Below are 18,972 nucleotides of genomic sequence, written 5' to 3'. Positions count from 1 at the left end.
ATGATTCTATCATTCTATTTCTGCATTGATTCAATAAGCTATGCATTAAGTTCTTAGTAACATGCATTTCCCATAGAGATGCATATTTTATTTTTTGAGAAGATATGTATATTTGCATTACAGAAAAATAATCAGGATAAAAAATATCAGAAATTTTGAAGTAAAAATCTTATTTAACAAGTGATTTAACTAGCATAATAGCTGGTATACAGCATTAGTTCAACAGGTTCAATAGCTGTTACAAAATCTGTAGTTCAATGTCTGCATCTGTAAATCATTTTTCCAATGACTGATTCATTTACCCTTACATGATTTAACTATGTCAGTATGAACTTTATTAAAAGTACAGTAAAATTGTAACAGTTGCTGATGTATACAAGCTTTACTAGTAGCATGGTCTTCATAACGTTATCTGGTACATTTAATGTTGACATAACATTTCTGAATTTTGAACTCAATGGCACCTAATATTAGCCTTGTCCATATTCATTTATACAGTAAAGTTACCTTTTCAGGCAGTTACTTAGCAACAGAAAATAAAAGTCTAACGAGTTTCAATTTATTCTGAGTATTAAAGCCTTATTGTGAGGGTATTTTGGTAGCCCTGTAATCTAAATCATTTGTCATGCTAATTCTCTGCCTCAGTGGTAAGGCTACTTGTACCATAATTAATGCACACCAGGCCATGTTACATCAAATAAAAGTATCTTCACACATTCAGTGGTAATTAGCAGCTTTGCTACTCGGTGGCATGCAAACTTATCTATGAAAAAAAATAGCTTAATCTTCTTATTAGTCTCTGCTGATCTTTGACAACAGAACTGGCGCATAGCAGACAACAGAAATAGTAAAAGATATGTCACTTTAATGAAAATAACACTTTGACACAATGAAATAAAACGTGTCTCTTCTCAAAAAAATGTTTTATCAAATTTTAAATATATTTCCCCAAAATTCCCTTTCCCCAAAATTCCCTTACCCCAAACCTAGCTCCTGCAGAATATTACCTCCCTCACAACCAGATGCCTGCAAAGTAGGAAAAACCATATTTGCTGGAGAAAAGGAGGAAAAAAAACATTTATAAGACCATGGTAGAGAACTACAGAGTATATGGAAGAGGGAATCACGGGCCTGGATGAGAACTCAGCATAACAAGCCTCCTTAGCGAAAAACATCTCTAAATTTCAGGATTTGGTTGTTATTTGACATTAGAAGTGACCCTATTAAGTTGTAAGAAGAAGAGATATTTAAAACGCATGAAAGAGGCTCAGAATTAGTTGTGTAATAACTATCATTCTCATATACTACAAAGATGTCAGCAACAAGCCCTAAATGTGTTGCTGTACAAAGAGTTGAAAATGCATGAAGGATGTGATGACAATTATGTAACTTCAGCATATCCATTCAAAAAACACGCATCTGTTAGAAATTTAAAACTGTTTGTTCAACACTAAAGTTATTACTATTAGCAAAGAAAGTTACTGCAATAGAATATATAGAATAAACAGAATTGCAAGAAAAGTGAATAGGAGATTGAAAAACAAATAATTTGCAGTATTTTAAAAACTTATAAAATACGTATTTTTCACTTATGTGCCTAATTTACACCTAAAGCCACAAAAATTAAATAAAGATATAAAGGGTTTTTTTTTAAAAAAACAACATTACTTTTAGAGAAAATAAAAACCTTTAAATTACTGATGGAAATACAATTGCAAAATAGTAAACCTCAGTGTCAACATTTTCAATTGTGGCTGTCAAAAAATATAGATCTATTTTTAATTGGAATTTTGACAGATATTTAAGCATTTAAATAAGCACACATGCACCTAAGAAATTTTCAGAAGAATTTAGCCTCTTCCTTCATAGTGATTTCAATGACAAATCATTCCTTGGTATTTCCTCAGTAAATATCAGTTCTTATGAGTGTCCTCTAAATCTTGATGTGTATCTTCAAGAAGTAAAAGGCCTTTACAAATCTGGACCAGATTCACATGAAATAATAGGAAAATAATTTTTCTGAGGAACTACAGAATTTGCAACTTCCTTTGACTTTAAGAGGGAGCCTTATATAACATGTATTTCTTGAATGATATACACATATATAGATGGAAACACTTCTATATCTAGAGTAGAACACTCTTATTTATCTATCTAAACACAGATAGCCATTGCCTAAATTTAATTATCTGCATGCGAAAATTCTGGATTGGGTGTTTTACTCTCTACATAAATTATCCAAATTTTGACAGCAATCTGGACTACATATTTGCTTTCTTCTAAAATATTGGTTTTTAAGTAATCATAACAGCTTATCACTGAAAGTATCCTGGATCTATTTTCTTCAATGATGTTGCATATTTTGTATTCTGGGGTTAAGAAAATATGTCATAAAACATCCAAACTTGCATGTTGAAAACAAACATTCGCTAATGCCTCAGTCTCATTATTTAAAACACTGAACAACTGCTGTTCCGTAACAGTAACAATAACAATAATGATATCAGAAAAAAAGCAAAAACCCTAGAAGGTGGCTGAATCTCTCCCCACTTAGATTTAAATCCTGCCCTGGATAGGAACGGAAATACTGGCATTGCTCCCTCTAGCATGAAGATCTCACTTATAAGGGCAGTGTTCCTTGAATGTCATTAGTTCCAGTTACTGGTTCGTGCTGAATAAGGAGCACACGAAGTTGTATATATTAGACTTGGTGCACAGATTAGTATATTATCAAGATGTCTCTGCTATTGCTCCCAGACACTTGAAATCACTGTATCCTACCAGATGTCCTCAATTTCATTTGCCTGTCAGTACACCACAAATTAGGATTTTGCCCTAGTGTCACAGTGACCTTGACTTTCCCCAGTACTGCGAACTCTTTTATTCTGTAATGCAGACTGGGAATTCTGCTCTTTAGAGTGATATCTATTATCTTCGTTTGTATATTGTCTTAAAGCAGAGAACATCTTTAAGCATATTTGTTTGCAACAATTAAGGACTCCTATGAATATTCTGCATATACTGTTTCTTAAACTCACACTATTCATTCCTGATGACAAAACTGAATGAGACCTTTTGAATTATGAGGCTATAAAAAAGACATGCAGATTTTTGTCTGTCTAACCTGTGCTAAAGGTTTTACTACAGTATACTCACTGTGATCTGACACCAAACACAGTGAAGTCCAGTCAAGCCTTGGTAACATTTTATAGTTTTGTGACACTTATCACATTTTGTTGGACAATTTCCTTCTACCCAGAAATGGTGCATTACCTGCAAAAGAAAAGTGTGGATATACATAGAGTTACTAAATTAACAGGTACATGGCAAAGTTAATGCTACCCCAAACTTACATCAGTATTCTTTTTCGACTTCACGTATGTTTTGATGCAAGATGCAGGAGCTCTTGAGACACAGCGTTCATGGACTGTATACTTGCAAACTAAAAAAAGAAACACATTAATAGATGTTGAGGCAATGGTGTTTCTGACTACATTTTTATGAAACAAATAACGTTACCAGCATGCCATCTCTATATAATCAATCCAATCAGTCAATGAAAACTCAAACTAGACTGCTTTTTCCATGAAATACAAAAGGCCAATTAGAACAGGAAATATTACGCAACTGAGAAATCCAAGAATGCACTATCATTGCATAACAGGAAATGCTTAATTAAATCAGAGCTCACTAAATTTTTTCACAATAATTCCCAAATGACAAAAATATTAAAGACAAATTGATGACTGCCAAATGGTTTGGTGTCATTTGCTAGTAGAAAGAAATCTATATTTTACAAACTATAGGCATGAGAGCAGCTGGCAAGCACAAAAATAAAAGCCAATGAATTTATGTTGTTCTTTCTATTGACTTATAAATCTTAAATGGCTGATTAGTCCATTTTCAGATAGCAATTGTTTTCATGCATTCTATGTAATCACCCAAACCTTAACTCATACTTTCCCAAATACCAATTCCTGAGAAGTTTTTTTTCCTAACCCCTCCACACCAGTTTTAGGTAACTACTATTGTCGACCAGGTCTGTAAAGATCACACTAGCTGCATTTGGAAAACATACAAATATCAGGGTATAATGCAAAGCTCTCCTGACTTCAACTATACAACTCTGCCTAGATGGGGAAATAATGCTACAGCTTATACCTACATTCAATAGAGTCAACTAGTAAAAACGGAATGAATTTCTCCCTGCATGGTATATGTCTCACGCTTTTGACCTCGAGAGCAATTAAGCACAAAGTACTCTTAAACACCTTGCTTGCACCTATTACACAAACCCAGTGGGAGGCGCAGCCATTAATCAGACAAACTGCAGGGAGTAACATTGTTGATTGGACCGTGGAGGAATGGTGAGGCCTCCTGCAGTTTCCTTTTTTTTTTCCTCCCACACAATCTAAAATGCAAATAATGAAATCTATAGCAATGCTTTGAAAACACATTGGAGAAGCAGCTTAGCAAGATAAGGAAATAGTGCAATAGTTTTTTAAGTAGACTCAGGCCCTTTGCTGCAGTGGGACCACTGTTCTGATCAAATAAATGCCAAGCACAATAACAAATTTTAAAGAGGTACACTGCATCAGAGAAAACTACAGCTCTTGTAAGGCTGGTCTTTTTGTGGCAGTTTACTTCATATAACTCATCTACACTTTTCTCATAACTACTGAAGATGATGATCTACATTATTTGCTCAATAGAATTTTCTCTTTCAAACATTTATGAGTCTTATATTTCCTCACAAGGATTAAGTTTACATCAGTCTGACATAAAGGAATATTACGGAATGTAACATTTCAAGATCTAATACCAATTCAGCATTTTATATATATATATTTCAGATACTGCCATCAGCATTTATTAATCTGAAGTTATGCAATCTCTATTTGTTTGAATTTTAATAAATGTAGCTCTCTCATTCCATAGCATGAAATTATATGATGTGAAAATGCATACGTGAAGGATTTACCTCTGAATTATGTTTAAGAGATCTGTGGCCCACAGAGGAGAGAGAAATGGTCGATGCCAAAACCCTCATTCACTCAGACTAATCTAAAATTAAATCAATAGAACTGTACACGCAGAGAGGTCCTGATCAGCTGTGATAGGCTATCTTTCATACCAAAAATGGAGAAGTAAGTTACACTAAGAAACTGATTAATTTATCAAAAAAACCCAACAAAAGGTGCTTGATACCATCGTGAGAAGAATACAGTGGGTACTAAAGATCTCATTAATCTAATGGAGCAGGGCATAACATGAACGAATCATTGGAACTGTCTATCAGACATATTCAAATCAGAAAATAGGTCTTAAAAAAAGATGATTAATTATTGGAACACACCACAAGAGAAAGATATGGATCATCCATCTCTTGAAACATTTAGAGACAAGGTATCTATTGGCAACATTTGGTTTCTCAAGATACAGGTTATGAGCTGGTCAAACACAGATTATTAGCAGATACACAGATATAACTCAAGGAATTGAACTGTAGTAACTGCATCTAATAGTCTAATGAAGGTCAAATTAGATGCAGTAGTTTTTCTGTGTTCCTTTGCCTTAAAATCTATGATCAGTTAATATGGGAAAGGATGGCAAGACTAAGATATATGATTACAAACCAAGTAAACACACAAAACTTTAGAAGCATTACAGAAACTTGATTTCCAGGAAACTGGGATTTTGACCTTCACAATTAACAAAACAAGAATTCTGTGCAAAATTTGAATAAACAATATGGCACTTAGATGCTAATCAAGTTGATACTTATTGAAGAATATTAATAATTATTAATAAATGCAAAAGAGGAATAACAAAAATATAAGACTCAAACTTAAACATGACACTTGCTAAGAGAAAAGAAAAAAAAGAAAAAAGAAAAAAAAAAAAGAGGCAAATGCCAAAGGGAACTAACACTGACAGCTATTATAATACAGAAAACTCCCTCCAACAACAGCATTGAAAGCCCAATATCCTGAAAAAATAAAAACGGAATCTTGAGCGCTCAGGCATAGAAGGGAGTGGGGGAGACACCATTGTGTTGGTAATGGTTTTGTACTGGGAAGCTACTAGTTCTTTGTTATGCAGCGAGCACATTTCTAGGAATAGACATGTATGCAAATGAGCACTGAAATGCTTATACTCACAAGAACAGCAGAGACCTTGCTTGCCTACTCCGATTAGCATGTTCAAACAAAGATTACAGTAGGCAGGCTTGTTAAAGTGTTTCAGTCTCCATACATGCTGCCCATCATCTTTCACATTCTGCACAGGACATAAAAGAAACAGATTTCACTTAATAAAATAAACAATGAAATATATAAGTGCCAATAAAAATTGGAGATTGACTCAAGAACGTAAAAGACAAGCTGTTACTTCATTTAATACTCTGCACCAGATCACAGTATAATCATTCTAAATACACAGGCAATGATATAATAAAAAATTCTTCAGAAGTTCATAGACATCCATGTATTTAAAAAATGACTCAGAAAAAACACTAGGCTGCTGTCACCACCATAATGCAATGCTAGCAATAAATCTAGGCTGATATTAAATTACAACTAGTATTAAAACTAACCAAAATTTGTTCTAGACTAATTCTAAACATAAAGGTGCTGCAGGTTAGAAGGTAAAACTCCCCAAAACAAACAATAGCAAGGATTTTTTTAAAACTACAGAGATATGACCTTAGAATTAGTGACAAGAATCAACATATGTGAAGTGGGAAATCTAACCACACCACAATAATACCTATTGCCAGCTTTAGTTTATATTAATCTACTGTCGACAGTCTGTCAAAAAGCAAGTATTTAAGGGTGAGATTTACATCCTGGACCTCTTCTCCAAAAATTGAATTCCTTATATATAAGGCCACATTTTTCAGTTATCTGTAGCACTATACTCAAATCGTGAATGAATAGACTGATCAACTGATCGGCACTTAAAACTCAGGGGCCCACTGTCATTTATACATACAACTAAATTATTACAAAATCATTTACGTTTATGAAAATAAGATTTCAGTTGCACGATTATCCTCTTCCTTCTTAATGGAATCATTCCGAGACCTCACTGTTATTAGAAGGTTTTTAAAATGATGTGCAGATGTTAAATCCCAGGTTTCTTGGCAAGTGTGGTTATCAGACTTTTATCTTTTTGCAATCATCAGAGATTTTGTTTTAAAAAAAATAAGATTAACCTAATGCAATATCACTTATTTTTTAAAAAAAATATTTATTTTTTACCAAATATAACATCCAATGGAACAAAGGAAGTTAATGTCTATCAGCTTGAAATGAGCTGCAACAGTTTGATTCCTCATTGTGTATTAGTCTGGTTGGTCATTTCATTACCAAAAAGAAATTGTCACATAGCTAAAGGAAGCCATATCAATCTCTGGTCCTCAGAAGCCACATCAACAGCTGGTTTTCATCCAGTTTCTGACATCAAACTACTACTACTACTTGTCATCATGTATATACAATATTCCTGACTAGATCATCAATAATATGATGGTTTTCACTGATAAGGACAGTCAAGGTAAGTCAGTGGACATAAATTTTAATATGAATTCAGTTTTGTCCTATACTAACATATACTGCATGAGTTATGTCCTTAAAAATGAGTATTGCTCTATTCTAAGAGCTAGCTGTTAACGACAAGTCAAAGAAGATGAAGACTATTTTATCCTTGTGGGGAAAGAAAAAAATCCTGAAGGAAAGTAAGCACTCCAAGAGATTAAGAATGTTTGGTTCAAAGCCAGGTCCTAGCCAGAACACAACTTTGAATAATTCTTACAAATTACCTAAAAACAAAAGGAACTGAAGTCAGCTGGAATACTTTTTCTCTATTGAGATACCAGGATCAGTGGAGTTCCCCCGCTATTATCAGAGGAGTTCAAATGCCATCTCTGACAGCTGGGCAATGTCAGGGTCCCCTTTCTGCAGAAAGAGCAGAGCAGATGCCTAACGTGGGATTCTCGGGCTGGCAAAGAGTGTTGAAGTTTTCCAATTTCCCCTGAAGAAGCAGAAATAGATTCTGCAGCTGTGGAGCACTAGAAGCCTGTCAAGCTCCTTCATGACTGGCAGCTGAAGAGGATGTATGTCATTAAATGGAGAGCTGTAACTTCTGTTTTTCTTTCCATCTTACTACCACATTCCACACATTTTTAAAGTATTGTTAAACTACAATATAGCATGTGAGTTTCAAGTCTTTTGAAAGTAGACAATTATTCACTAGACAATAAAGACCATATAAATCCTTCTGAGAAGAAACAGTAAACAATGCACATTTCCATTTTAACATTACTCAGGGCATCAACAGATACAGTCATAAACCACAAGCATTTAAAATGCAAGCTGACCAGTATTCCTTAGCAAAATATTTGGTATTTCTGAAAATTAACAAAAAAATCACAATATGCATAAACTTGCCCCTCTTCCACATTAGTTTTGTGTTACTTTTTAATTTTAATTTTATTTTTAAAGAATGGCCATTACATGTGAATATGTCGCTTCTTATTTGAACAGAACATATGGACTAACTTAGCTGGCATTTTCCTTATCAGAAAAACAAACAAGTCTTGATGTGGGTGTTCTGCCAATTAAAACACTTAACTGTGTTACAGACTGCAACTGATGCAAATCCATTACATAAACACAATGCACTTTTGGAAAATAGCAAATTAAATTTTTGCTCTTGTGCACTGCCAAAAATAAGCAATAAAGTGCTGCGTATGATTATGCATGCACATAACTTTTTAAAACACTGAAAAAAACCCCACATAATGTGAAACAAAGCCCCTTCAATGCAAGTCTTTAAGTATGAATAAAATCCACAATTCTGACACATCAGTGCATTTACTGACATTCCCTCATTTTGCTTCCATATCCTGAGAAAGAGTTTAAAAACAAACAGTCATTAAGAAGATCTCAAAGCAGGGCAGGTACAGTAAAAATCTCTTCCTCACTTCATTATACATCGCTGAAAATTAAGCCTCCATATGCCATATGCAGACTTTAGCACATAATGACAATAGTAACATTTATTTTGCTAACAACGGTTCTCTTAACTTATGGTCCTGACCCTTCTACCATGGATTTGATTGCCAGAAGGACCTGACCTTAAAAAGCAAGTCAACCATGAAAGCGCTAGCCTTAGAATTAGTGGAAAATTTTATGCAGTCACAGAATTTAGCTACACATCCCTAATCTGGTTTAATATTAACTTACTTCAGCTTTTTAGATATTTGTAAATATAGTCAAAGAGATCTTAAGGTTTCAAGCACAAAACTCAAGATTCTGAGACTTAAAAAAGATAATGAAATCACTGATGAATTTTCATCCTAGCAAGTATCCCCTTTTACAATAGCTATATAGTGACTGAAATACCAGCATGCTCAGTCTTTTCTAGGAGAACAGTCAGTAACAAGCAACCAAGGGAGAAGGATGTTAGCAAGTCTGCGAAGTTATTCTTTCACTGCCTAGTGTCACTTTGTTTTCATTTGTTTTAAAAATATTTACATGACTTGAAGACATTTTTATGACTGATCTTTGGGTATTGTTCAGTCAGTGGGAAGGTGAGAAAAGTGTCCATTAAACCATGCAGCACGTCCTTCTAATACAAATGCAGTTACGTTCTACATTTCTTTGGTGGCTCTCAGCAAAGAATTCATGTCAGGTTTGATTTTGTTCAGTTTGGTTTGGAGAACTGGGGTTCTAAATCTGTTCTGATTCAGCTGGAGAGGGAGTAACCTCATTCAAGAGACATGCTATTTGGGAGGGCTCCTCACTTCTACCTTCCGAGATATTTTGTGTGTGTCTCTGTGTGTGTGCTGGAGAAAGGTCGGGGTTGGGGGGGGGAAATCAATTCCCCAGCCTTCATCCACACACTCACCAGTGTACTATCCCGATCATCCAGAAATGTTTAAGCATTAACATGCACATGAGAAAATGACAGCATAGAAAAGGGAGCACAGGAGGGGCAATTAATTTGTATAAACAAGCGTCATAATTAGTCACACTACAGAGTTTCCCTGTCCCTACACTGGTAGTCACCTGTCATCTGCAGAGACTGAAATGCTGCATAAATGACATTTTAAATAATGGTAGATTTTTATAGCTCCATTAAGTACCATTTTTTTTACACCTTATACACAGAACAGGTTAGAGTTACTCCTGACTTCTCCTGGGCTTTTACAAATTTACAGGTAAAAGAAAAAGCAGGACTGTAGTAAGAAAAGACATTTGCAAACTTCCTGCAAATAACTGGGAGCAGCACAGCATAAAAGTAGACAGCACTGTCAAAAAGAGAGAGGTGCACTTTTTTAGCGGCTCCCGCTGTGAAGTTTCACGAAGCATTAACATTACCCCCTCTGCTGGCAACGCCGTGAAATGATACGGGTAAAACAGCTCCCATTATCACTTGGGGTGAATCTTCTTCCCAGCTCGTAAGGAGCTGGTACAAAGAGGGTAAGCTACAGCTTCTTCTAGCAGGGGTTTGGTTTTGCCCTCTGTATATACGGAAACAGCATATCGGCACTTCAGCCTTGTAGAAAACGCACGTGCCAGACTTCAGACAGGACTTCTAAAAATTTCACTGGGGACAATGGAAGGCCAGATTGCCCTCATTCCTTCCTGAATGAAAGAAATACAATGCTACGAAACTGCCTAGGTACTGAACAGTCATTTCAGACTTCAGCCCAAGAGGCACTCCTCATGGTGCCACAGATCCCACACCAGACTTGAAAATGTCTGCAAGTCCCCAGTTTGGTTCCGCTTTCACGTACTTGGAGCTCAAAAAGTAAGCCAACAATAATGTAACATACAATGTAAGAATCAGTATTTCCCAAGTGTGGATTCACACTCAAGTATTCCATCCCATATTTAATCAGAAAGGTTTAAAAATGAGTTACCCTTTAAATTCTTTGAGTGTAATAGCATAGTACTTGATACTTGAGGATCCAACATAAAATTGTAAGAGTATTTTCTTCTGATTTAACTGAAGCATAGTCATACTTCAACACAAATGTGTTTGTTCCATTGAGATTTACCTTGATTTGAAAGGTGAAATGGGTTGAAAATTACAATTGGTGACTTAAAAGAAGGCATAGCGGCACGGTTTCAGATTATTGATGACTTTACAAAGCATTTACTGTTCAATTTCTCTCTCACCTTAAGGCAGCTTTCAGCAACTATACAGTACCAGACACAGTGCAACTGTGACATCTAGTGGCCAGTGAAGCGGGAATAAAATACTTTTCCACTCCGAAAACATGGGATTTTTTTTAAACACTAGCACTTGTGAACTTGCAGTTTATACCTACTTTTTGTGCAATCACTGACGGAGGTGGTAGTAATGATCCATTACAATAGAAGCGTGACCAAAATATCTGGCATGGAATTACTTGAGAAATCAACTGCTTTTATCAGAACAGGGTGGAATAACATTGCACAAGTGAAGAACTCCTAGTGAAGAGCAGTGTACAATGCTGACAAAAATCCTTAGAGGCAAATTGTCATTAAGTGACTTTTTGTGCTCAGATTACAAAGGACATTTTAAGCAATGCTGTGAGAGTCAACAGGGTAGCTCTCAAACTTCACTGACAATGCTGATCTACTTAAATTAATGCAAAATGAAAAAAAAAGGTCAGAAACTTCAAAGGTTTCCACTGTGAAGGAGTAGAATAAATAGCCCAGTGGTCTCTAGTATGCAATAGGCCACTTCCCAAAAGTGTAATTATCAACCAGAAGGAGTAATGCAGGGACATCTCTGTCCAATCTGTGTTTGGATGGGAGACAAACTATTGTTTTAAGGAGCAAAAATAAATTTGGAAGGTTGATGAGGACTGTGAAAACTGCAGACTGAAGTGTGACACTCAGCAAAAAAACTCTACCTCATACGTTTACTTTTAAAAATTGCACCACATAAATAACAATTTCTTCTAGATACTTTTTTTCTTCTTGAAATTCTCACTTTTCATGAGAGAATTTCTTGGAACAACTTCCATGAAGCTGGCAGAACTAAACCTTAGAGTAAGAATTATGGATCTTAAAGACAAAGGTTTCATTAAGTGGAAAAAGTGTAGTCATCCAGGTATACAACTGCAAGGTGTTTTCTTGCAAGACAAATTTCCAAACAATATCACAGCACTCCTAAAGAACAATTACTAATTAAGTTCTTATTTAAATTCCTTATCTTATACTGAAACTGTTTGTTTAGCACACCAATTGCTTGTAAAGCACCAAAATAAGAATACATTGTTTCTATCCTGGAACATTTCCAGTGATAAAACTCTAAGTTCTACCTTCACAGCAACTCTAAACTCAAGTTTTAGGAGAAAACAGAAAGCATAAAAGCCAGTAAGACAAAATCAACTGGATATTTAGGTTGATTTCCTAGAGAAATTAGACTTATTTATGCTTTTTGTTGTTTTATTTACATGACTAAACTGCTTCAGCAACTTTTAAACTTATTTAGTCATCTCAACTAGATTTGAGAGGGCACTAGAAATTTCATGAAAGTCTGGAAAAAGGATGGGGGGGAGGGGGCAGAGAGAGAGGGAGAAATCAGAAGGAGAGTCAGGTAGATTTCCTTGTTACTTCTTTTAACTTGGCAACAGCTGGCTGGCTAATATTTGTAGTTACAACCTAATACTCCTGTCTATTTCAGAAGGGTATTACTGATGAAGTCAGAGGTCAAGATCACAAACCTGTGTGAGTGCAGGTTTTTTCAACCCCATTGTTTATAAACACTTTTTTTTTTTGGTATAATATAGTTTCATATTTCACTTAAATGCTTCTTTGATTTTTTTCTATTATTGTAACTAAAGCATCTAATATAGTATGTAATAAAAACTGATTGAAAGGCTTTAAATGTAAGATAAAACTTTTATGTATCTGACCTTTTTACATAGCTCTTAAAGGAAACTAAAGTATAAAGTAGCTGAAATCCAAAGGTACTATGACAAATCTTCAGCTGAAATGAATTATCATAGCTTCACTGATATTAGTATAACAAATTACACCAGCTGAGAATCTTGTATTGTTTGTAGAAGCTCTATACCAGAGTTAAGCATATTACAGTAAGTTAACGGACCCCAACCTAAAACAAATTAAAAATTTCACTGGAATCAAAAGTTTTTTAAATAAACCACAGTGACAATTCTTTGCCACTATCATAGTGGACAAGCTCTGAAATTGATCTCCTGGATTTAAAATTTCATCATTGCCTGAGTTCAGCATAGAGCTAAAGTGTAGTTGGCTAAAGTTAAAAGAAGGTAAGAGAATTGTTTGGTTGGTTTGGGGGCTTTTTTTTGCTTATTTTCAACATGTGAAGACTACCTGGACATGTCTAAGCAGCATAAGACAGTAGGTTACGCCCTTTATTTTCACATACTAATCAGTCTGTGGAAAACCTTAAGATATCAGCACTTTATTACTTGATTACTGAGTCCAAAAGACTCTTTTCTTACTTTTCATTATCGTAACTAAAGGGAGAGAGAAAGACAGCCAAAAAGCAGAGTCCTGGGAAGCTGGGTTTGCAAAATCTAACAACAGCATGTAAAAACAGATAACAGCATTCCACTAATAGGAATGATGCACTGGAATGAAGAGCATGGGTAATACATTAGGTATGTAAATATGTAAAACCATCAAAATCATGCTATCAGTTTATCACAAAATAATGATGAACTGGCATTAGAGTTTTAACTTTCTTGATTTAAATTTTCAGTGTCCTAAAATACACTTAGATTTGATCATTTGGAACTATGTACAAACAGAAGTAGTAACTTTTTGTTGGTTTGATGGAAAATTCAAAAATCTGGCTTCTCTCTACATATTATGTGAATGGTTTAAGAAATCAAGAGCACTTTTAAACATAAAAAGAAAAATGGGAGCCCTTTTAGAGGATGGCATTATTTCCTAGTAGATGATTAGTAAATGACTAGCAATTCAGTTTGTACAGTTCTATAGGTAATGGACTTCACAGTAAAGTAAAATGTTAAAATAGTACTAAAAGCCACCCCATCCATTTTACTCAAACTTTGCTTATTGATCAAAAAGATATTTTGCATAACATTACAGTATTTTTTGACAACTGTACATTTATTTCTCTTCAACACAAAGTACTGGGAGTACTCCTGATGACAGAAACACTGACCCATGCAGACAACATGCTACAAGATTTTGATCACTGTTTACGTGTTTTTATTTCCACAGTAAAGCCACGTACAGCAAGATAATAAAAACTAGTAAAAATACTCAAAAGGATAAAATGTCTGATAACATACATTTACATAGCTTCTAATAGCTTTTGCTTTAATATGAAAATAAACCTCTACTGAAGGATCTGCATTAATTTATCATGGAATTTAAGGAGTCTTAAATTTAGAAAGAATGAAGTGTAGACACTGAAAAATACTCCCAGAACATCTACACTACCTGTCAGAAATGAAAAATCTCTACTGAAAATGAGTACGTTATCTGCTGTACTGATTGCTTGAGAGCATTTGCTGCCCTTTGTTTAGGTAATTCTGTGGAAATAATGGAATTCAGCCTGACAAAGATCTGTTGTTTGATGACAGGGAAATAATTTAACATTTTTGTTACTCAATCACACATACAGAATCAGGTAATTAGCATTTACAGTGATCCAAATGTACTGAAAGTTATCCTCAATTCAGGTATTTATCTGGTAATTTGATTAGTAAGATTTTGCAAGAATTTTAGATCTTCTGCTAAACACATTCTTTTGTGGCGTATTTCCCTATGGAAAGTGTCAGTCTGACCATTCTTTGTGCAAATAAAATAACATAGAGCAACTACAGCAGTCTAGGTTTAGTTCAGGCCATAGCAGTATATGTGGAAAGTATTATTCATTATTTCACCTCAATGTCTGAAAAAGATTTCAGAAAAAAATGAAATGAAAATGTTTTCTCTCAAATAACAGAAGAGCATTTGAAATACACGCTAAGATACATGTGCTCAAAATTAGCTCAAATACAGGACAGCAGGTGGCACTGGCAACATGCCAGTTTTAAAACAGATGTGCTGAACTGGTATAAAAGTTGATCATATTACATCTGTCTTATCTTTAGCATGAAGCTGTAAATGTACAGAACAAGCTCTTCTTTCATTGCACTCTATCCTTTGGTGTAAGTGTTCTCTTAGATATTGCTACTTAGTATAGTTTATTAAGGCAGTTACAGAGATGGAAGAACTATCTTCTCAGGGATGTATCCTAACAGGACAAGAGCCAATGGGCAATAATTGCTGCAGAAGAAATTCCATCTGTGCATAAGAAAAAAGCTCTTTCCCTTGAGAACAATTAATACTGGGAAAGGTTGCCCACAGAACTGGTGAAATCCACCTCACTGGAATTATTCAGGACTGGGCTTGACATGGCCCTCGATAACTTAATCTGTGGTCCTGCCTTTAGTAAAAGGCTGGATGAGATGATCTCCAGAAGTTGTTTCCAACCTAGACTGCTCTGTGACTCAGTATGGTTAGGCCACACAACACAGCACCATGCTGAGAAGCCTACAGACACTGCTCCAAGCCAGCTGTAACATATACATGGGCAGTAAAACATTCTTAACAGATACTACTGCAGCTAGGAATTAACAACATACTGTTAACAGGACAAATTCATCAGCTTTTTACAGCTTCAAGCTCCAGAGCTGGTTCATTTGGTGTCGCTTCAAACAAGTTAATGTATCTCTGACTTTGAAGACACACTTCTGTTCTTTGCATGTCATTCAGCCATAGTAAAGAAAAGCCATTCTTCATACAGGCCACAGAGAAACTAACTGAGGGCCACAGCTGACATGCAAGCAGGAACTTGACACTCTTACGTTAATACTTACATTCTCTAACCCAAGGAGGACCAAAAGTGGGATTGTTGTCATTCCTCCTTGAATCCACTCTTCTAAGGAAACAGTGCCATCATGATCATAGTCAATTTCTTCCATCATTTCATGAAGGATCTATACAGTTTAACAAAAGATCTCATAAATTCCACATTCTAATATAACAACATCTTCTTAGAACATGTGAAGATCTCAAATTCCCTCATCCACATGCGAAAAAGGAAAATATTATTTGTATGGAACCTGTAGTAAAATGAGTACTGACACTTCAGAAAATGAAGTGTCATATTCCTTTTCACATTTTATTATCACCTGAAGTTCCCAAACCAAGTTGTGTCCCCTTGTGTACTTACTATGTACAGTACAAATAAGAAATTTTCAGAGACAAACCACTCGTTTTATAAATGTTAATTACTGCATGCACTGAAGAAAAGCCTTAAACTATAGCAAGAATGTTTCACAGATCAGATTTAATCAGAAAGAGACTCGTAAAAGTGCTAATTGACAGTGTCAAACTGAAGCACAGACTATTATTATTTCTATCTTACTACTACAGAATCACCTGTTGACATGAAGTATCACAAAATAATTAAACACCATCTCTAGCCACATTAAAAACTTCTGATAAAATGGGTACTTACTGGACTCAGTTCAGTAACATCCCATTCAAGGTATTCTGCAACATGCATCATTTGAGCAATGATATTTTCTAGCTCCTACAGATAAACAAAAAAGAATTACAATATTTAATGCAATATTATAAAAACAACAACTTGTAATTCAAACATATTGCATTCAGTGGCGCTGTTCCTAATGAAATGTCCTTTACACTGGAAGCTGTCCACTCTTAAGTGAATCCACTTCACTAGCAAAACATCAGGCATGGACCCCAAAGCTTGCAGGGAGGTGAAATACAGCACCAAAACCAAAGGACAGCCTCTGGGTTGAAAGTAGTAATAGATTCTTCCTTCCTAGTTGATCATTTGAGCATTGGTTTCATGATCTGAAGTCCACCCTGTGATATAATGATGTAAGGTCCTTTAAATTCCAGCACTCTAACAAAATATTTTTTTGACAGCAATTGTATAATTTACAACTTTCTAATGGAAATAAGGCATAAAGTGGATGGTATAAACTAATACAGAGATATTTTCTTACCATTATAGTGTTATAATTTCCTTTGATCACACATCACCAGTGCTCTTCAATATTCATATATACAATGTTTTGTAAACATGCTCAAATGCTTATCTAGAACCATTCTGAATTCTCATGGGTATTTACTGTGCACTAGTATATCTAATTCATATTTTGTATTGCCTAAAATTATGATACAGTATTTACTTCATAACTCTATATAACTTAGCTTCCCTATTCCCCTGTTACTTATGGGAACCACCTCGTCTTCTTTACCAATTCACTCTATGCTGTCTTCAGGCAGATACAAAAGAAGGAGGGAAAAAGAAAAAGAAAAAAGAAAGCTGCCAATAAAATACTTCTTTTTGTTAGCTAACAGAAAAAAAATAGTTACATTTTTAAAATGATTGCTGTATCTCTGATTTTCCTTCAAACATTTAGTAGGGCTGCTCCTCTAAACTTTGTCTTTAATATTGTTTCTCTGTTCCTAATGTCAGAACTTCCATGTTGTTATCTCTCCACATACATCCACTGTGTGACTCTCACACTTTCCCTTTTTGATTAAAACTTTACAAATGGTGTTTTCATATATATCTCCCAGCAGCATACTAGAATTTTAGGAATCATATTAATGTGTCCCCTACAGTAATATGATTAAACATCAGAAGACTATAGAACAGGACTCCACAACAGCAGTGTCAGCATTTGAAAATTTATACAGTTGTAGAAGCAGCAGCTTAAAGGAAAACTCATGAGTTACTTTCAAAATGGGTCTTTTTATTGACTGCAGTTTATACTGCTTCTATTAATTCAGCATAAATATAAACTTGATTTAGATCAATTAAGTTCTGTATAGGTATGCGATTATGACATACTCTTACAATGCATTAAAATACATAAATAACATTACCGAACTATCCAGGTATCCATTCCCATCTGTATCATATAAGCGAAACATAACTAAAAAGGAAACAGAGAAGGAAACTCAGAAAACATAGTAACAACATTATTTCCTAAAAAAAACCCACACCCAAACCAAAAGACAAAACAACCAAATCTGAGTTTCAAAGAAAGGACAAACATTAACATTTTCCTTTAATGATCACACTAACTGTAGACCCACCAAACACTTTGTATTATGTGAGAGGTTCACTCAGTGACTACCCTGTCACAGCTGCAATTGCACAGTGCAATTGCACGTTTCCACATAATCACTCCAATTTGGTCTGTGAACTTAATTCTGGTTCCTCCTAGAGATGATCTGTATTCCATGGTGAGTACCACCAAAAGGCCCTTCTCTGTCATCTCACCAAACACAGGATAACATGCAATTGGTCAGGCAAATGTTGATAAGCCTGCTTAATTTACAATGCTATCCTACTCCCTTGGTTGCAGCTATCACTTATTCAATAGTGCTATTGTTTCAGAAGTGCTTTCTGACCAACTAAATGAAACAGAAGATTATTATTTGAAGTATCTAATCAGCCAAATCCAACAATAAACATTCCTCACAGACTGTCAGCATGACTCCTCCCAGGACCAGATGTGCTTCATCAATTTGAAAATGTATTCCCAACATTTTGGGGAGCTACCCAGACAAGAATAGCTGCATTTTGACAATATCCAGAAAGAATATATACTTTCAAGTTTATATCATTACTTGATTTCCAGCTACAAGAGCAGGTCCACCATTACCAAGATATTTCAAAGCATAAACTCTGCTGATTATATACAGCATGAGATTGCAGAGCAGAAAGAAGCCTGAAGCTTTGGTAGGAATACTTTTAAAAGGATAAAGATGAAAACCAGAAGCCTACAAATACCTCACGCTTTGTCCCTATGTTCTGGGACAGTTTGTCAGAGCTCTGAAATCTAAACACCATCCCCTTCAAAAGTGCTCATTTTTTCCCCCTAGAACTATTTTCTAAGGAGTAAGAAGAGAGCCCATG

General features: G+C 35.1%; 1 protein-coding gene across 4 annotated transcripts in view; it reads right to left on the bottom strand.

The window, feature by feature from the left end:
- DGKB (diacylglycerol kinase beta) overlaps nucleotides 1–18,972 on the bottom strand; it is a 356,801-nt gene that overhangs the window by 241,212 nt on the left and 96,617 nt on the right. For all 4 annotated transcript variants that reach the window (XM_074863476.1, XM_074863493.1, XM_074863484.1 and 1 more), the window contains 6 exons: nucleotides 17,934–17,983; nucleotides 16,528–16,602; nucleotides 15,884–16,003; nucleotides 6,162–6,279; nucleotides 3,354–3,442; nucleotides 3,157–3,273 (listed from right to left, as the gene is read on the bottom strand). In XM_074863476.1, coding sequence (XP_074719577.1) covers nucleotides 3,157–3,273; nucleotides 3,354–3,442; nucleotides 6,162–6,279; nucleotides 15,884–16,003; nucleotides 16,528–16,602; nucleotides 17,934–17,983 — 569 coding nt within the window. The remainder of the gene's footprint in view (nucleotides 1–3,156; nucleotides 3,274–3,353; nucleotides 3,443–6,161; nucleotides 6,280–15,883; nucleotides 16,004–16,527; nucleotides 16,603–17,933; nucleotides 17,984–18,972) is intronic.

The sequence above is a fragment of the Strix uralensis genome, chromosome 1, assembly GCF_047716275.1.
Source record: "Strix uralensis isolate ZFMK-TIS-50842 chromosome 1, bStrUra1, whole genome shotgun sequence".
Classification (NCBI taxonomy): Eukaryota; Metazoa; Chordata; class Aves; order Strigiformes; family Strigidae; genus Strix; species Strix uralensis.
This window is presented reverse-complemented; position numbering and strand designations above follow the sequence as displayed.